Genomic DNA, 21,911 nt, shown 5'->3' with positions numbered 1-21,911 from the left:
GAGTAACGTGCGGTGCAAGTTCGTTGAGAAAAGAAAATTTACTTTAAAATGTCATTCACTACTAACCTAAACCGGCAGCGTTGTTCGCGTAGAAGAAGAATGAATTATTGACTTTGTGTAAGTAGTATCGAATATCGCCGCAAAGAAATTGGTGCTGCGCAAGAACTATCATATGGTCTAACGTTCAACATTCACGTTATGGTGCAAAATTTACGATTTAAATCATGCCTATAACTTTCGAAGGGCAAAAACACATAAGCGTGCTCATTTTTGTATTATTCCATAGGGCAGTTTAGACGTGATGCTGACACACCGGATTTACATCACCACAAAATTTGGTAATATAGGGCTTTTGGTGTCAAGAAATTAGAATTCAATGTTACTTAAGTTTAATTAATGCTCAAAGTGGTCTCCGTTAACTTCAGTACGCTTAGCTACCCATTTATTGAAGCACTGCCCGATATTAAACAATATGTTGTTTCGAAATAGCTCTGCTGTATTTTTTCAAATGCTCTTCCCGAGTATCGATTGTGTCTTGATTTTATGTACCCCTATGTTTCCCATATAGTAACGTCAAAGAGGTTAAGATCAGGGCTTCGAGGCGGCCAAGGCATTAGGCTCCCTAGGATATTCTTGACCGAGATATTCTCTAACAAGTCTACAAATGTGAGCAGGAGCACCATCCTATTTATAAATCCTACGCCTTCGTAATTGCAATGGCAGATTTTCCAAATTATTTCCTAGAAACTCTAAATAGAGTTCGCTTTTTAAATTCAGTGGTAACTCTGTTGGTCCTATAAAGTAATTAGCAATAATAGCATACCAAGCATTTATTTTGGAAAATTCGTTCTGGAAGTGGCGTTTTGTTTTCAAAAGTTTTTGTTTGTATTTTTAAATTTAAAGTCTTATTCTAGTAAAAGTCGCTCCATCACTGGACAAAATTCGTTTTAAATAAAACCGATAGGCAGTTTGGTGGTTGTGACAGACGCCAACAGGAGTGAAGTAGTAAGGACACAGTTTTTCTTTTATGGAATATTCTAAAAATGTTTGACTTACTAATCGTGGTATGGTCATATGTCTGGTACTTCCGGATTTTCAGCAACACAAACTAGAATTTCTTACTTCTCCTCTGGTGGGATAGTTTTTGGACGCTCTCCTAAATTTCGTGACGGACGAAAAGAACCGATTTCTTTAAATCTGTCGTACAGGGTTTTGAAAACTTTGAAATTAGGATGCCTTCTATTTGAATACATAAACCACATATCACTGGCGTACTCTTCATATATTAAAATTGTCTTCAGCAGATACGCATATTTCCCGCTTTTTTAGGTTAGAAAAAACTTCGTATCGTGGCATTATCGACTTTTAAAGGAAATTTTTTATAAAACTTTTTAAGGGCTTTAACGGTTCTAATTAAATACCACAATTTTGACAGAAATAATATTTGATCTTACCATTACGCCATTATTTTACCTGAATAAACGTTGTCATTGAAAGAAAAGTTTTAAATGGCTTGAAATTGAACTAACCTCTTATCTAACTTAACCCTTAAAACTTAACATTAATTTTTTTATTTAGGCCGAATTAAAAATTAAAGATTCCATTATCTTGAAACCGGTCGCTATGAGCGACTCGATAATGGTAAATTTTTTGAAAGTAATATTTATTAGAAGGCTGAGATTTTCATGAATAACTCATATACGCTGAGGTAAAAAAAAGTTGCACGTTTTTATCATTTCGGAGCGTCGCTGACAGCGCCCTCAAGGATGTACACAAAAATTGCAATTGAATTTAAATTTTTTGCTTTCAGAAACTCCATACTAAAAAAGTTTGTGCTAATCTGCTACTTTTTAAAGTAATGAACATAAAATTCAAACGTGCGTATATGAAGTTATGGGGCACACTGTAGATTAAATTCACAAATGACTATCTGAATTTAAAAATAACTTTTTTTCAAATATTTTTTTAAATTTAATAAAATATAGGGTAATTATACATATAAATAACCTTATTTAAAATATGTTTTTTTTTTAAAACGTTAAAAAATCATTAAAAATGAAGTCTCCAATAAAAATTAAGGACGAGTTTTCATATATAAAAAACAAGAGACGTCGAAAAAAAAATATTTTTTTTTAGGATTTGATAGGGAGTGTATGGAGGAGAGTATTTTAGACGAATTTCATAAAAATAGTGTTTTCTATAGCTAAAAAAACAGCAAACTCGTGTTTTAGAAGTATATCTCGTTTTCGGACTTGTCACAGCGGTATCTGTGACCCAATATGACACTCACACGTTACTGTGATAAATTCGAAAGCCATATTTATTGCTCGACATCTTGAGCTACTCATATTTTATGGTTTTTTAACGTTTGCAAAAAAACCCTTTTTCAAGTGAGGCCATTTACGTATATAATTACCAAATATTACTTTTCGTAATTAATTAACTTAAAAGGTTGGGTATTATAAAAAGGTTGTTGCCGAATATACTATATAACTTACAAATATATAAAGATACAAATTAAAAAAAAATATATAAATTTGCACCTGAAAAAAAACATCTTTATTAATAATTTAATTTTTTCCGACATAGCTCTATGTATATAAGCTATATGTATTTAAGCTCTCTCACTTCTGATTTGCCACTCTCGAATTTCCAAATCTCCTCTGACGTTTTGACTAATACCGGCCTGGCTGTAATCTGGTCGTGCTTTCCGTTGGCAGGACGGACGTCACAAAAAGTGGGGTTTCCTGCCACTTGTGCCGACCGGTAAAGGTATAATTCAAGATAAGTTGACAGGGGAAAGTCTTTTTTCTGGGCCAATCTTAAAAAGAGTCAAGCCTCGGATCTGGTTTTTATTTTACAACAGGCGGGGGTTCGGATAAAAATCTACGGAGGGTTTAAAATATGTGTTAGGGTTTTTTAGCGCAAAAAAGTACTTTGAAAAAGAGCCTTAAGTAGTTTAGATAATAGCTTGAAATATGCTGGTTAAATGTGTATGACAATTTGGCCTATCTAATATCATTTTTATGCTTGTATTAAAATAATAAATCACAACGATTAACCTTTTAAATTATCTTAATATGTTAACGGTATTAATGAGATGAATTTTTATTTTTATTTAAATATAAAGCCTACTGTTTATTTTTTTGCCTCTTAAAGTTCTATTTATTTCTAACAAGAAATGATTGAAAATAAATATTTGTGAAATAACAAACAATTATTATTAACAAATTCCGATTTCTTTTCTTTATTACGTAAAGTTTGTCTCACAATGAACTTCGGCGAATTTAAAAATGCAGCAAAGTAGAATTAAAGATGCCTTTTAAGAACTATGTGAGATAGACTTAGAGAATAAACTGCTTGTATTTCGCTAAGGATGTTAGCATCTTCCGGAGAAGATTATAACTTACAAGAGGACTCATATACTACAGATGTAATCAGTAGAGCGAAAACCCTAACTAAACTATACAATTGGCTATAAGAGATTGGACGTTTATCTTCTATTGTTATTAACTGCTTGGACTAATTTTAAGTTATCTAGCCCTACAAAATGACCACTATTTAAAACATGTTAAACCAAATTTGCCTTTCCAACTCTTCCATATTTCATATACACTACATGTTTCTTAAATCCGACATTTATTAATTTTCTTTTTTGCCCAGGTACTTGTTATCAGAATCGTTGAAATTAATCTCATAGATTCCGGATTTTTCATTGGTCTTTATTTTATTTTTTTGGGTTTCCTAAAAGATTTTGTAACTTGGCCGAACCATTCTTAGCCCCTTGTTAAAATTTTGCTTATTTTTTTTTTAAATTTCGTAGATTTTTTAGAACTTTAAGTATGTCTTTTAATCAGATTATATTCACTTAAAATTAAATTATTGTCTTTTAGAATAAACTGTTAGCTATTTTTTACTAAAAAATATGCAAAGGTCTGAATTTCTTTACTAAAAACTTTAAAATGTTCTAAGCCGGAGATTTTACTAAACAATATAATTTTGGAAATATTGGGTTCGAAAGCTTGAATTTAACTTGAATTTATCTGGAGAGGATATCTGGAGGAAGGCTTTTGCGATCATTTACTGCTATCTTAACCTATGAGATCATTTTAGATAAAGGGTTTTTAAAAATCTTTATAAAGGGTGCTTTTTTAGAGGCGGAGAACTTTAAATCGAAATTAAACACAAAATATTTTATTGATATGAATGAATTTACTTTTATATTAAAGAATTTTTTTTGGCATTAATATTTAAAAATGATTTCGGGCATGTGACCCCCACGGTTGGCGCGTACGTGGCGTAATCTAGAGGTCCAATTTTCACACACTCTTTCCAGTACTGCAGGCTGTATTTCGGCAATCACGCGTCGTATGTTGACTTCCAAGTGTTCAAGTGTTTCAGGTTTATCAGCGTAGACATGCGACTTAACATAGCCCCAAAGAAAATAATCTAATGGCGTCAAGTCGCACGAACGAGCTGGCCAGTTTACAGGTCCATTCCTTGAAATTATTCGTTGCTCGAATGTTTCTTGCAGTAAATTAATTGTTTAACGCGCTGCATGGCACGTGGAACCATCCTGCTGAAATCACATTTCTGCAACGCCTACAACGGCTTCCAATTGAGGCAAAAAAAAGTTGGTTATCATGTTTCTGTATCGCTCACCGTTTACTGTAACGTTCTGACCATCAGCATTTATGAAGACATAAGGACCAATGATTCCACCGGCCCATAAAGCGCACCAAACGGTTAGTTTTTCTGGATGTAACGATTTTTCGCCAATAACTCGTGGACTCTCATCCCCCTAAATTCGGCAATTCTGCTTGTTTACATAGCCATTTAACCAAAAGTGTGCTTCATCACTGAACAAAATTTTCATACGAAATCGTGGATCAACAGCAATCTTTCCTTCCGCCTATTCAGCTAATGTACAGCGCAAAAGATGATCCTGGGGTTTAAACTCCTGGACAAGTTGAATTTTATATGCTCGCAATCCGAGATGTCTGCGCAAAATTTTCCATAAAGTGGATGGACATAAGTTCACTTGTTGAAAACGACGACGAAGTGACACATTTGGATCATTATCAACCCTATGCTGCACAGCAGCTTGTTGCGTGCGCACTGTACGGCGTCTTACGGGATGCGTATTGTCGACTAGAATAAAAGTATTGTGAAAACGATCAACAGTTTCTCGAATTAATCTCTCTGAAGGACGATTATGAGCACCATAAAACTCACGTAATTCCCGATGTGTTTCTCGAATAGAATCATGTCTTTCAAAATAAATTTGAACAATTTGGAAACGTTGCTCCGGCGTGAGTCTGTTCATGATGAATTGCCAAACCAAACTGATCTAAAAATAACCCAGAACTGTCAGGTCGGCTGTCATAAAAAACAGTATTGCCAAATGAAAGTTCTCCGTCTCTAAAAAAAACACCCTTGAATTGAATTGACGAAACAGTGGGCTGCCAAGGCAGTTGTGCATATAGGTCTCCTGATGGACCCGTCATGCCCCACCGGGGGTTACCAGAGCCCAACGGCCTTAGAGAAACCTATAAGGCTCTCTGGTCTGAAGGACTTAAAGTCGCTCGGTACACTGAAAGTGTTACCCAAGTATTTGAACCTGGCGCGCGTGAGTGCTGGGCACTCCCCGACTACATGGTCAACGGTTTCATCCTCCTCACAGCACCATCGGCATTCCGGGTTGTCCGCAATACCGATAGTATGGAGATGGCTTCTTAAGTGCCAGTGACCGGTTAAAAGACCTGTCACTAGCCGAATTTCGCGTCTTTTTAGGCGTAGTAGATTTTTGGTGAGACAGGCAGAGGGCCCACCTATGTGCGCTTTGGCCTGTCTCATACCAGGGGACTCAGTCCATCTTCGGTGGGTCCACTTGTCCAGCAGACCCTTCATTGATGCGACCGCAACGCATTTGGCGATACCAACTATGGGTTCCGGCCCCATCGGCACATTCGCGGATCCCAGTCTGGCAAGAGAGTCCGCTTGTTTATTACCTGCATGGCCTGCATGGCCAGGTATCCAGACGAGCTGGACCCTGCATCTAACCTGTACCAGTTTTTTCAGGACTTTTATGCACTCTAGTACAAGCTTGGAGCTTACCTTTGCGGCCGTGATAGCCTTAATGGCAGCTCTGCTGTCCGAGCATATTGATACGACTGTATTGCAGTGTTCGCAGCTTAGGATTTTCTGTCCGCATTTTAACACAGCGAATACTTCGGCCTGGAAGACAGTGGCGTGCTCCCCCAGCGAGTATGCCCTACTGGTATGTGGGATCCCACCAATAAGCCCTGATCCAGCTCTGTTATTCATTCTGGAGCCATCTGTGTACCAGATGGTCCCCCTATTTAGCAATGCAGGTCTGTTGGAATGCTGCCATTCCTCTCTGCCTGCAATATGCTTCACGAATCCCTCGCAGTCCACAGTCACTGGAGCCATGCAGTCACTGCCCATCAGAAGGACATTCCTGTATGGCCCGTGACCAAATTTTTGCGTGACCGGTCTCGCCAGCACGTAGTTCGCCGAGGACGTATAGCCTGTACGCAGTCCTCATTGCCTCGAATTGCACAACGAGGTCCAGCGGCGGAAGGCTCAGCAGAGTCTCAAGCGCTCTAGTTGGGGCCGTCCGCATGGAACCCGTTATGCTGAGACATGCAAGACGTTGGACTCTGTCCAGTTGTGCACGAATTTTCGCTTTCTCAGTACATGGCCACCAAACGATAGCCCCGTATGTGAGAAGAGGTCTCACAATGCGCGAGTAGATCCAGTGGAGGATCTTAGGAGACAGACCCCAGGTATTACCGAAAGCCCGCCTGCAGGCCCATAGCGCGCAGGTGGCCTTCTTCATTCTGGTGTCTGCATGATCGTGCCAGGAGAGTTTGGGATCCAACTTGATTCCCAGAAATCAAACTGTCCTGGAGTAATGCAGCTGCACGCCACCTAGAGATATAACAGGGGGCGTGCCAAAGTTACGTCTCCTCGTGAATAGTAGGAGCTCTGCTTTTTTGGGGTTAATCCTGAGACCTCCCGAGAGGCACCATGTGTCCACCATACGCAGGGCTCTCATCATAGGAAAATCGTTTAAAAAATTTATTTGAAAATTTAACAAACACCCTTTATATGGGCCATTTTCAATAAAATCATCAACTCGCTTAAAATATTCTGTTTTATCTTAAACAAGAACCTTGTTTCGCTTGCACGCTTTTAAATAGAAACAATATTTTTCTCTTACCGTTTAACAATATTAGAACCTGATGTATTTTTTGATTTGGTAAAATTTATTGCAATTCGGTTGTGAATCGTTTTTCTAGCAAAACCTTTTAAACACTTTGGCAAATACTGAAGTGTATAATGATTTAACACTTACTATTATTTCCTTTAGGTTTTTATTTACACTTTGAAATTGGTGCAAAATTAAGACCCATATTAAGAACATTAAGTTCTTTCTTATTAAAAGACTAAGAAAACTGATTTTTAACGATGTTAGTTGGTTTTTCTTTTCATGGGTTCTCCTTCAAACTCACCAACTTTTTTATTATTTTGTTTAATGAAGAAAATTGGCTAATGTATTAGTGATTATTAACCTAAATTGGTATATTTTTCAGGTTATTATTAATATTCACTTCAAACTTGATACTCTAAATCTGATCTGATCTGATTTTTAGGGTCTATACGAAAAATTTTTCATATGAAATTTCCATATTATTTTTTTATTTTCAGTCTGAATCCGAGAGATTTCCGGACACCCTGTATATGTAACCATTTTTGATTAGCAAAAATCTTTAGCCTTTTTGGCAACATAAGATCTACTTTTAAAAAATCATCTCATTAATGAAGCTAATTTTAGTACCGACCCTAAAATATAAGTTCTGTTTGACCGTGAAGCCACCTTGATAGGGCTATAGGTTATTCGTTCATTGTATTTTTGGCTCCATTAGTTACATCTTTAGTATATAAGGACACTTGTAAATAGTTTTGAATAAATAGTTTTGATTAAATAGTTTAGTTAAGTGAGTAAATAGTTTACTTTTTTTCACCTTTCCACAATACCAAATCATTCACTTTAATGTTATCACAAGTGACTCTCCACTTAGGTCTGTTCTGCAGTCGATTCAAATAATCTGTAGTCTACCTTTTCCAAAATAATTGTTTAATTTGCACAACTTTTTCCCATAATATAGACAATTTTCTGAAATGTGACTCACATCTCTTTTTGGGAAAGAAGTGATGGGTCTTTTTTACTGATTAAATAATGTCCGAGAATTAAAGTTGAAAAGTCAGTGGGGTTACACCGTTTAGTTTCAATCTTCTCCGGATGCTACTAACATTATTGAGACACGCGTCGAGAGTAAAATTCAGTTTTAGTTATTGGTAAAGCTGTCTCGTGATTTAAGGGTCTCACCAAAGGTTCGAACCATAGGACTATTAGATAGTATAATAAAACATGTTTTAACATAAATCTAGTAATTGCATTTTATTCTATTCCTAAATCTAATGGCTTTTAAATCTCCCCATCGTTAAAAATATTCTTAATCTTAATTAACGTTGCCAATAATTTTCAAAAATTTCCAAGCCAATATATATTATAACACATATTAATAGACCAACAAAATGTATTTAACTGCATTTTGTTACTAAACACATTGTCATTTAAATCACATTTTTAAATTAATATGCGTTATTAAATCATAACTTATATGCATGCCTTTATCTTAATTTATGATAACCATTCATTATATCAATTAAATTATTTTATCAAGGGTTAACAATCTCAAATAATTAATACATAATATTTTTTTTCTTTTATTACAGAGCGGCTCAAAAACTAAATCTTTCTTCCTCACCCCATAGTAATTGCATTTTATTCTATACCTAAATCTAATGGCTTTTAAATCTCCCCATCGTTAAAAATATTCTTAACCTTAATTAACGTTGCCAATAATTCTTAAAAATTTCCAAGCCAATATATATTATACCATATATTAATAGACCAACAAAATGTATTTAACTGCATTTTGTTACTAAACACATGGTCATTTAAATCACATTTTTAAATTAATATGCATTATCAAATCATAACTTATATGCATGCCTTTATTTTAATTTATGATAACTATTCATTATATCAATTAAATTATTTTATCAAGGGTTAACAGTCTTAAAAAATTAATATATAATAATTTTTTTCTTTTATTACAGAGCGGCTCAAAAACTAAATCTTTCTTCCTCGCCCCATAGAAGAAAACGATACAATTCTGATGAAACGGATCCAGGAGGGTTTTGTGGCGCATTGCAAAAATGCCCTCCTCCGGTACCACCTGCGCTTCTCAGAAGAATTGGAGTTAGAGAAGTTTCGGGAGTTGGAAAGGTAAGTTTGGCTAAATATTCTATATATTCAAATTATTTTAATATATTTTAATGAGATGAATTCTCAGGTGCCCGGATCGCATCTCGAAAAATGAAGACACATGCTCATTTTAACGGAGGTAAATTAAGTCTTTTTGTTAATGGCACGCTGGAGGCCAAAAGTTTTAATTTTGATCGTGAATTTGCATTCAGGCATTAAAATTCGGGACACATTAAAATTAAAAAGTTTTCCCGGCTTCCCGTTTTATGCAAAATAATAGCGGATAACAGTATTTTGATGTTTTCGGTGATATTCATGAGGGCTCTAACTTCGAGCTTGGAATTTTTTATAATTTTTTAGGTCAACTTCTTTTCATTCTACCATTAATATGACAAGAAAACAGATGTAAGAAGAGAATTTTATCTCGTTATTACATATCTGATGGTAAAAAAATTATAAGTTGATTTAAATTCAGGAAAAAACATATATGTTAAACATTTGATAAATTTAGAAAAGTGATATTTAAATAGATCACACATAGTAGCCAGTTAGGTATTAAAATTGCCAAAAGCATGTAAGAATCAATGTATAACTTGTAATAAACAATTTAGTTAGATAGAGAACATATGTATATGCGATTTCGTCCCGCTATATCTCTAATTTAATGTATATTATTTCTAAATTTTATAGTGACTACTAATTTTATTTAAATAATTAAAAAAAAATTTCATTTCTATACTACTTTAATTAGATAAAAATTTGTGTGAGATACACTTACTGGAACGAAAAACGGAGCACTTAACATTTTATATATAAGTTTTTTTTAATGTTAAATTATTCTAAGAACCTTCACATCAACAAAACAATATGTTTTAAGTAATTTCTAACAGTTAACCATTTTTTTTTAAGAAAACTCTTTTATTACAACACTACGAAAACACACAATTTGGCAGTTTGCTAAAGAAACATTAAATTTTTGAAAAATGAAAACTAGCAAAAACTGCTGAAGGGCATTTTTAATATCTAGTGTTTCCTCTACTTGCCCAAATGATTGCTTGCATCTTTTTAGCCATATCTAAAATCAAGTGACGAATGTCTTCTTGACGAATAAGGTACCATTCCTCTAAAAGGACATATTGTAAAACATTTAAGGATATTCCCAACGTGTTTATTTGAGTTCGCATCTGACTCAACGCTGTGCATTCCAAGACAGAAATGTCTACACTGTTTAAATATTGTTAGGTATTGCTCTGGATGCGGGCTTGTAATTCTTGCGGTAGTTTGCTAAAAAGGTTTTAAATTATTAAAAAAATTAAACGTGTTAGTAGCAAAAACTGCAGAGGGGTATTTTTAATATTGAGGGTTGCCTCCACGTGTACAGCCTGTATTATTCTTTGCATGCCTAAAATCAAGTGATGATTGCCTTCTTGAGGAGTAATTCTCGGAAAGAACATTGGCAAGTATAACCAATATTATAAATGTCTACATCTTTTAAGTATTGTTGAGTAATTAGCACGTTATGAGTATAATAAAATTATTATCAATAAAGAAACAACAAAATCTCGCAAAATTTTAATAATATATTTGATATAGCAGCTAAAGGGCTTATCATTACATCCGCTGCTTCAAGACTAAGAGCAGGCATTTTTAGCTTAAACAAAGTAGTAAAGTAGTAAAGACTTCTAAACTACTCAATGAATATAGCGAAAATTTAATAAACATCTCTCAAATTTATTAAAAACAATAAAAACTTATGGTCAGCTAAATGTTTGAGTGATAAAATTATGGAATTTTTATTTTATTAAACTTCTTATTTATCCCAGTTTTTTTTTAATTCAAATCACTAAATGAGTATTGTTAGCAATTACTTAGATCATATTGTTTTAGTTGTCTGTAAGTTGTTAGAACAATAATAGACCAACTATATAATTATAATTTTTTGTAACAAAAAAATTCATATCTAAGAAAAAACAACTGGGAATAGTAGAGGACCATATACTAAACACAAAACAAAAATTCATATGAAATTTATTTGTACAGGGACTTTGGAAGGTGGACAGGAGGAAAAATCGCAAACTTACGATTTACACTTAAAGTTGACGTCAAATCGATTAAAGTACAAAAGTTGTAGAGAATACAAAGATCTGCAACTTTTATAAATGTCACTTTAGAATGTGCTCTCAAAATTTCCATGAAAAATACGGAAAACCGATTTTTCAGTTTTTAATTTTTAAAAAAAGAATTTGATCTTTGTGAAACTAGATACAAATATTTGATACAGTATCCTAAATAACCACAAGCTTTCTTGAATTAAATATTTAAAATTTTCAAAAATATTCTATTAAAAAAATACTTACTGTAAAAAGATAACAGCTAAAAAATGTAATAAACCCAAAAAATTAGGTTTACAACAATAAAATTTCGAATAATTGATAATTATTTCTTTAAATTTTAATAAAATAAGAAAAATGATTACACCTTTAAATTCTACGGGAAAAAATACACAAGAATCTATATTTCATTATTGATTACAAATCGTGTACCTAGCCCACTGCAATTATTAGTTAACGAAGGTTATACTCTTATGCCTCGTATGGTCTATATATGGTAGATTTTGAATGGGCTATCCATAAAAAACTTTCAATCGTGCTTATTTTACTTTTGTATTGAGTACCAAAAAACGGAATATTTCAAAAAATTTTCACTATTTGATTTTGAAACAAATCGTGATTATATAGGAAACTAAAACAAATATTTGTACCAAGTTATTAAGAAATCAAAACATTTTTCCAAAAATTAAAAATTCAAAAATCGGAGTTTTGTGTTTTTCTTTAAAGTTATGTTGAAATGTGACTTTTACAAAAGTTGCAGATCCTTGTATTCTCTACAATTTTTGTATGGAACTTTTCTGGATACCATGTTGACTTTAAGAGTAAATCGTAATTATACGATTTTTTTTCTTACCCCTCCTTCCAAAACTACCCTGCACAAACTCAGTTCATAAGCCATTTTTTTGTGTGTAATATATACAGGGTGTCCCAGGGAAAACGAAACAGAGCTATTTTCGGTATGAAAAAAAAATTTTTTTTCAAAAATCTCGGACACGTCGATTTAATTTTTGAGGGAGACAACTTTTCCTTACTAAGGCACCTTCATACCAGCAACCCCCTGCGAGGGGGTGGAATCACCCCTAAAATCCTAAATGGAAAGAGGGGTCGTATGATACCTTATTTTAAAGATCTTTTAATTCTGAATATAACTGCCAAATTTGAAGTGGCTAAAATTATTTCTCTGGATAAAACAGCTTGTCAAAATTGCGGAAACAGCGAAAATGAAAAAGGTTTTATGGACTCTATTTTGGATAATATTTTTAAAAGAACAAGGAAATCCTATTTTCGAAGGGGTCACTTATTAATGAAGAGGCCACCTAATACCTGGAATCCTTTACGAGGGGTTGAAAGCACCCCTTAAATCTTAAACAGAAAGAGGGATCGTGTTATACCTTATGTTGAAAGCGTTTTCACTTTAAATTTAAATGGTGACTTCTGAGTGACTGATGGATTTCTTCTGGATATAAAAGCCAAATAAAATTCTGGAAAAAATGCTTTAAATAAACCTTTCCGCCTGAAACCCTTTCTTACAATTTTTTTTATTGGATCATTAAAACATGATTAAAAATTTATTAGTATTGTTATTACACCTTATCAGCATATCATAAATAAAAACAAAATACCAAATAAAATGCAAACACAAGTATCTGACGAATTTATTTAGCTTGCTAAATATTACTGTTACTTTTTTCATAAAGCAGCATTTATTTAAATAGTTTTAAATTATTACCCAGTCTTTTACGTATTGAAACACTAGTAGCAATGGTTTATTCTACTGCAGAGAGGGTTGAGATGATAGAGTTTTTCTTTCGGCATAACAATTGTGCCAATAGAACGGTACAAGAATTTAATGACCTTCATCCAGACAAACGAGTCAACAAAAAATACGTTCTAGAAATAGTTGCTAAATTTAGGGAATCTGGCAGTGTCTTAAATAAAAAGCGTGAGGTTCAAAATGCTGTTGTTGTCAATGAAGCAATGCAAATAACTGTCCTAGGTCAACTTCATGCCGAGCCAGGAATAAGTGTCAGAAAATTGGCGACGAGTACAGGAGTAAGCAAAAGTAGTGTTCATAGGATACTTAAGCATAATAAATTCCATGCTTACAAAATTCATCTGGTGCAAGAACTGAATGAGGACGATCTTGACAGACGAGTGCAATTTTGTGAATCGATTAGTGATATGATAACTGTTAATTCGCGTCTTATTTACAACATTTGCTTTTCAGATGAATGTACTTTTTTTCTTAATGGCAACGTAAATCGTCATAACTACCGCTACTGGTCAAATGCAAATCCGGGCCAGTTTCGTGAAGTTCATACCCAGTTCCCTGAAAAGTTAAATGTTTGGGCGGGAATCTTGGGCGGCTCCATTGTTGGTCCTTTTTTTCTGCCCGGAAATTTGAATGGAGAAACGTACTGAGATCTCTTGGAAAATGCCGTATATCCAAGAATAGTAGAAATAATGGAAGGCGGAAATCATTCTGATGATGATCAAGTCGTTTTCCAACAAGACGGAGCGCCTCCACATTATACTGCTGGTGTGAAGCAATATCTTGATGAGATATTTCCTGATCGTTGGATTGGAAGGAGAGGACCTTTTATGGAATGACCAGCTAAGTCACCCGATTTAACCCCATTAGATTTTTTTTATGGGGGCATTTAAAAACAAAAGTTTACGCTACCCAACCAGACACCCTAGAAGACTTACGCCAGAGAATTATAAATGAGTGTCAGATGATAACACCTGAAATTCTACAAAACGTCAGGCATCGTTTTGAGCAAAACCTGTATTCCTGCATGGAAGTAGGCGGGGCACAATTTGAACATTTAATAAATTGACGTAATTTAAATAAACTTGTTTTATTTAAAAGACACAAAAGGAAAAGGGTAGGTATTTCTTATCTCTCCACTTTTACTGGCAGTAAAGATTGTATTTCTTGCTATTTTTATATCCACAAGATATCCATCAGTCACTCAGAAGTCACCATTTAAATTCAGAGTAAAAAGGCCTTCAAAATAAGGAATGACGCGACCCCTTTTTCTATTTAAGATTTAATGGGTGCTTTCAACCCCTCGTAAAGGGTTCCAGGTATTAGGGTGGCCTCTTAATTAATAAGTGACTCCTTTGAAATTAGGACTTCCTTATTCTTTTAAAAATATTATCCAAAACAGAGTTCAAAATACCTTTTTCATTTTCGCTGTTTCTACAATTTTGACAAGCTGTCATATCCGGATAAAAAATTTTAGCCACTTCAAATTTGGCAGTTATATTCAGAATTAAAAGACCTTTAAAATAAGGTATCACACGACCCCTCTTTCTATTTAAGATTTTAGGGGTGATATCACCCCCTCGAAGAGGGTTACTGGTATGAGGGTGCCTTGGTAAGGAAAAGTTGTCCCCCTCGAAATTAAAATCGACGTGTTCGAGATTTTTGTAAAAAATTTTTTTTTTCATACCAAAAATACCTCTGTTTCGTTTTCGCTGGGACACCCTGTATTCTTCGACAACTTTATTTGTGTTTGGAAAAGGAATGTATGGAGCGTACCATATCTATTAAAAATTTTAAAGCAAAGTTGTCATATTGATCCCCCTAAAAACACATTATTTTTTAAATCTTATATACCTATGCTATTAACTAAAAAAATGAACCTTTTTGTAGATTCAATCTTATTCAATTTGAATAAAAAAATTATAAAATTGGATTGGCAATAATTTGGATTAAACCAATGCGGTTATCTGATTAAACAGCAAAATCATGGCCGTTTCGCGCCGAGCCAACTTTTAAACTGATTGGCCCCCCAATCCAAATGTGATCGAGGCATAGGTGTTTTACGTCATCGTCAGGTTTGTTTAGAAGGCGGCCCTCTACGACAAACATAGACTTAGGCATATTCATTATTTGTTTTGTGCTATACGTGTTTATGAGACTTTATCAAATTTAGGTTATTTAAATTTTCTAAAAAATAAAAAATAGAACGCCAATAGAGTGGCCATATATTCCTCCCATCTCACCAACACCCCTAAGCTTCAGATAATCTTGTCGACCAATACATCTTTACTATCCAGTCCTTTTTCCTAAGGTATAAATTTTTTGGTTATTTCAATAATATCCAAATAAAATCAAGTTATTTAGTTGGTCTTTAATACATTACAAAAATTTTAAAGAAATTATATATAAAATATTAAGTGCTGCGTTTGTCTTGCCAATAGGTGTAAATGTAAATATTTTTTTTCTCAAATTTAAAATAAAAAATACATGTTTTTACTTTTTAAAATGTCAATTTGACCCTTTTGTTGCCGCATAAAACCATATTATTTTTATTCAGAACTTTTTTCACTCAAACGTAATGAAACGTAATGATTTTCCTACTGTTTTAAGTTAAATAAGCCTTCATTAATACGAAAGAAACTGATATTTTTAATTATTTGGTTAACAGCTTTTCTTTTTTGTGGATAGGCATTTTATTTTAAGCATTTATTATAGAAAAATTTTGACATGAAAAAATAGTTTGACTTGGTTTACCTATGTTTGGTAAGTATTGTGGAAAAATTTTTCAAATTACATTTTTTTTAAATAAAATTAGGAATCATTTCATAATGGCCAAAATGAATAAAATAATTATCACTTGATATTTCATATTTATTGTTCAAGGGTATACCTTTTGACTAATGAATTTAGATATTAACTGATTTAACTAATCATATATTATATACCCTTAGTTTTCGGAAATTAATGATCGCCGGTAATTGAAATTATATACAAAATTATTTTCAGAAGAGCACTGAAATATACATGTTATCAACAGAATTGAAACATAATAATAGCCATTTTTATTCGTTACCATGATACTAGCCCTAAGAACATTAAAAGTCTAGAATAAGTAATGCCGTGGAAATATGGGCAGTTTATTTGCTTGAAACATCTTTGATGCAATGATGCCAAAGGCTTACGTGGAAATGGCAAAAAAAAACTTAATATCATAAAAAAATTGTCTTTTATTTTGACAGGCACAAACCAATACTACTTTTCCTCTTTAATAAAATATAAAGCATTTTTTTAATAACATATAAGAAGATACTCTACAAAAAAGTCAATATTCAAAGTAAGTAATGCAGATTTCGTATATTTGAGAAAAAGGCAACGTCACTCACTCGCATTGTTGATTCTACCGACACAAGAAGTCTTCATCAGTGACGTCGTCAATAAATATTTACATGATAAATATTTATTAATAATAGAATATGCTTTAAATTATAAACAATATTGCCATTTATGGACTTTTTATTCTTTTTTTAACGTACTTCATTAGAGTAAAGGTAGCTATTTAATAAAAAGCATTTTTACGGAAATTAAATATTTTAAAATAATTATTATAGATTTCTTAAAATAAGTTATTAAAAAAAAAGTTCTTATCCTTCTTCGTTTATGATGATGTTTCTTCCTTAATATGATGTTACGAAACAGTATCGGTAATAAGTATATAATTAGAGTTACAAAATAATTATAATTATGCAAAAAAAAACTTAAAAAACAAACCAAAACAAAAACTTATGAAATAACAAACCGAAAATAAACTAAACTAGTACATACATATATATAAAGATTTTTGTAAGAAATAATATGTAAATATTTTGGAACATATGTACAAATTAGGATCATTATTTATGTTTAAAATATTCTAATAAAGACGTTTGTCGATTTTTTTTGTTGAGCAAAGTATCTTGAAAATAAAGATCAAGCTTAGATAGTAAATCTAGAGCAGATAGGTCACCCCTAGCCTGAGTGAAGCGTTTTAACTGTTGCGTCATATTAAAAGCCTGTTGATAGGTAGTCAATTCCTCTTCTTCCTCAACGTGTTCTTCTTCTGACTCATTGGATGATACCACTACTTCCTCTTGATTCGAAACCTCCAGAGGAAGGTCATCAATTTGCTCCAATATTAAATCATTGTCTACATTAAAAAATTCGTTGATATCATTATTGTTTATCATTCCAAAATTATCCTTATTCCTCAACATTTGAGCTAAAAGTTACAATGGAATATCATCTTCATTTTCCCAGATTTCCAGGTTTTCTGCTTTATTTTCTGAACTATTAGAGTGTGTAATGCTAGCCTTAATAAAGCAATTTTGAACCGTTTTCTTTGTCACTTGGTCCCATGCAATGTTTATAAAGTAAATTGCATTTAGGACGTGTATTTTTCTGGCTAATTCTTGGGCTGATTCAGCAGTATATTTGGCTAATAAAAGTTTTTTAATAATGATTGTCCTATAAAATGTTTTAAAACTCTTAATAATGCCCTAGTCTAAAGGCTGTATAATAGAAGTTTAGTTTGGAGGCAAAAAAATCAATTTAATATTTTTCAATCTTATATCCTTTGGGTGACAACATGCATTGTCGAGAAATAATAAAATTTCTCGTTTTTCACGCATCATCTTTTTATCAAATTGATTTAACCATTCGGCCATTAGTTCACCGGTCATCCAAGCTTTTTTATTCTACCTATAAGTAACTGGCAATTCTTTCACATTAATATGTTTAAATGCTCTAGGTTTCGCCGTTTTTCCGATCACTAAAGATTTTTCTTTTTGTCCCTCCATATTTACACAAAAAAGTATAGTCAGTCTCTCTTTTGAAAATTTACCTCCAATACATCTTTCTCGCTTCAAATGTAGGGACCTGTTTGGCACTGCTCGGAAAAATAGCCCAGTCTCATCAGCATTATAAATTTTTGGGAGCATAGTTCTTAATTATAGATGGTACTTTCTCCCAAAATGTCATGACATCGGCAGAGTTCACACTTGCGACCTCCCCACTGATAGTTCTAAAAGCAATGTTGCGCCGGGTATGAAACTTTTGCAGCCAACCTTCTGATGCACTAAAAGTTCTATACCCCAAACCACCAGCGATTTTTTTGGCTTTCATTTTAACAATTGTACCTAAAAAGATAATAGGCACATGTAAAATACACAGTAATATGTGTAATAATTGAAGTATGTTACCTGATAATGGAATGTTTTTGCTTCGAGCTCTAATGAACCGCTCATAGCACTGTCTGTCAATATTTCTGCCCTCTTCTCTTAGGAAGCTTCTTTTTTCATTCACATTTATATTTGAGTGGAACTTACTTAATAAAACATCCTTATTTTTAATAATCTCAACTGCCTGTGTTTTTCCTATTCCAAACCGTTTTGCTAAGTCGCGTACGCTTAGTTTGTCTTTAGTAAAAATCTCAATTACGTCCACTTCTTCTTTAAGAGTTAGCACTTTACGTTTCGACGACATATCGGTTGTTACGCTAATAACGCTAGAAGATACGACAATAAACTAAAGCCAAATGCATTAACAAAACAGTCAAAACACAAAAGCATCCCGACAAACCGGCGCCATGCGAGGAGTACCGTCGTATCGGGGAAAACCCAGGCTCTGGCGCCAATGCAACCCCCGATTGCGTGTTTAAATTTTTTCTGTGTCCGCTCAAGAGAAGGTTTAGCGGTTCTTCGGACCACTTTTAGGTGTCCGCGTCCGCCCGAGAGAGTGTCCATTAAAGCATATGGGAATTTAGTGTATTTTCAATGGGACCAAAAAAAATGTCCGCTCAAGAGAGTTGTCCGTCTATTGGAGGTGTCCGTATCGGGAGGTTTCACTGTATGTGTATATGTTAAATACTATATAATTGGTACGAGTATATTAATTATTTTAGTATTTTAATATATATGCATACATAAAAATATACCAAAATATGCATGGAATTATCGAATGACTTTGTATTAATAATATAATCTAAAAAAAGCAAAAAATATAAGAACAGTTCAATAAAGTAGTATGTAAGTAAAAGTATAATTGATATATTCAATTTATTCTTACATACAAATATAACATAAATTAATTTTGTGTTTAATTTTCTTTTAAAAACATAAAAAGAATTAGAAAGGTGACTAAAATATAAAGCAACTTTTTAGTTTTTAATATTAGTACATATCTAATGCAAATACCAAAAGAGCACTTTTAAAGGTAGTCATCGGCAAATTTTTACTTTACTTTTTTTCCTTAAATATGATTCAATAGTTTACTAACTAATTATTATATAATTATATTATATAAGAATTAATATATAACATTACTACTAAATCTAATTAAACTTATTCTACACAAAATATACACACTAAATTTATAATTTATTAGGATTGGTTTTAAACCAGTGGCAGAGGAAGGAGTATTGCCTAACCCCGAAAGGTACAGGCAATGTACCAACAACTGTTGCGACTTACATGCCATGACCGCTTAAAATACTAGAAAAATTATACATATTGTACTGATTAGATATAAAAATCATAAGGAAAAAAATACAATGATACTAGTACAATAATAATAAGTACATACAATAAAAATACATTAAAAGTGAGCCGAGAGATAGTGGAAAAAGAAGCGACTTCAACATTAGAAAAAAACTTTAGACAAATATACTTCAGAAAAAGGGTAGGATCATTGAGCAAGAACTGCTTTAGTCCAGTTTGAAACTTTTTAATTATTTTATTAGTTACTAAATGAAAAATCAGTTTAATTTTAAAATTATTAATTTCTTATCTCAACTAATTTTAAAGCCCCCCGGCTCTAAAACTTCACAAAGTCTCAATCAATATAAAATTAAAATTTATAACCCCCAATATTATTATCCTTCATCAAGCAAGTTAAACAGATTTGTTGGAATAGAAATATCCCGGTCCCTGTGGTATTTATTTTCGCGTCTAATTCAATATGACAGTAAATGGAATCCTAATTTGAAAGACCCCTATCAATCACTCTGCGTACAACTTGGCAAGTTGCTTACAGCTATGGGGAGTTTTAGTATAGGAATTAGGCGGCTAGGCATAAGTTTAAAAATTATTTATTATTTATTGAAAAGTTCTATACACTATTAACACTTTAATTAGTTAACGTATACACTACCCACAAATAAGAATAAACTAGAAGACAATCCTGAACAAGGCAAACTAGAACTTCCGAAAGTGACCTCAATAAATTTCTGAGTTCATTTAAAATAGGACACGTTCATGTGCCCTAAACTTTGTCGGTTATATATTCTAAAAAAAAAACATTTGGAGATTTAATAAGCCATTTAAATTTTCTATTTGTGTTGATAAAGCGATCATTGAAGGTAGCTTTAAGAATTTTCCAACCATGATTACATTATGAGCAGGACCATCATCTTGCTAGTCCCAAATGTCATTCAAATTGCTATTTAATTATCAGGGATATTTTTTTTAACTTAAGAATAATTTGCTGTCTCAAAAAAATGGGATATTTCTCTTCATTTAAGTTGTCTTGTTCTTAAATATCTTCTTATAATTTCCATTCGTTTGAGGGTACTGCATTTTAATTCCAATATTTGGATTTTGATGTCCATGAAGGAAAACAGATGACTCATTAATTAATATGAATATTTCATTTGGTCGTATAAATAAGCTTTTTTAAGGAAGTATCTTTTCACACAGAAAATGTACTCACACAAAATCCGCTAATACATCATAGCTACTTATTAATACTTTACCTAGAAAATATTCCCCTATTGATATCTAAACATAGTTCCAATATTTTATGGAAAAGTAAATAATAATTGCAACTTGTAGATTTTTTCTAGGTATAGTTTATTCTTCTTAAGCTATATTCGATTTGATGACGCGCTTAAATAGTGGATCATTTCATACAACCATTTTAACTATTCAAAAACTCCCCTCGCATACACAGGAACGCATCCTGTGAGACCTCAGAGGTAACCCCAATCAGGTCCAATTATCATACGGCCGCAAAATTTCGAGGGATGGATGATTCCTATTTGGGAGGCGTCGAGCGTAGTCGAGAGACGATTTTTGGATGGGGCTGTTTTGATTACAGACAAGTAGCACGAAGACCCGACTGACAGATAAAGTTTTTGGAGCTCCTACCCCTGGTAAAAGATATTGAGATGAATATAAAGTTTTAATCATATGTTTGAATATTGGTTACATACTATATAAACCTCAAAAAATAATATTTTACTTTGCGATTTTACATGTATTACTTATTTTGGCTAATGGTTCAAATATATATTTATTTAGGTAATGAACGAAATTTGTGTACCTCTAAAGTATTTGCCGAATTTTACAAACTGGCCTGGCAATGCCTATATGACTATTTGAAAGATGATAATCAATCGTTAAAGGGTTAAAGTGACTTGATTCAAATTTTTACTTGGCTTTCGAAGTAGCATGCTTTTACTATGCGCAGTTATGAAATCCTATATTATGTTAGATGCGGTACTTGTATGATTCTTTATTAGCGTCTATAAATATATTCATAATGTTCAAAATAATAATAGTTTGTAGACTACCACTAATTTAAATATTTTATTTTCTGATTTATGTGAAAATATTAGAATGAAACCAAAAAAAAAGCA

At 32.8% G+C, this 21,911-nt stretch overlaps 1 protein-coding gene across 4 annotated transcripts in view; it reads left to right on the top strand.

Moving 5' to 3' along the window:
* LOC126738159 (kinesin-like protein CG14535) overlaps positions 1-21,911 on the top strand; it is an 871,125-nt gene that overhangs the window by 646,974 nt on the left and 202,240 nt on the right. For all 4 annotated transcript variants that reach the window (XM_050443347.1, XM_050443348.1, XM_050443349.1 and 1 more), the window contains one exon: positions 9,214-9,382. In XM_050443347.1, coding sequence (XP_050299304.1) covers positions 9,214-9,382 — 169 coding nt within the window. The remainder of the gene's footprint in view (positions 1-9,213; positions 9,383-21,911) is intronic.

This window comes from Anthonomus grandis, chromosome 7, assembly GCF_022605725.1.
Source record: "Anthonomus grandis grandis chromosome 7, icAntGran1.3, whole genome shotgun sequence".
Classification (NCBI taxonomy): Eukaryota; Metazoa; Arthropoda; class Insecta; order Coleoptera; family Curculionidae; genus Anthonomus; species Anthonomus grandis.
The sequence above is the reverse complement of the archived record's forward strand: the minus strand, read 5'-3'. Positions and strand labels throughout refer to the sequence as shown.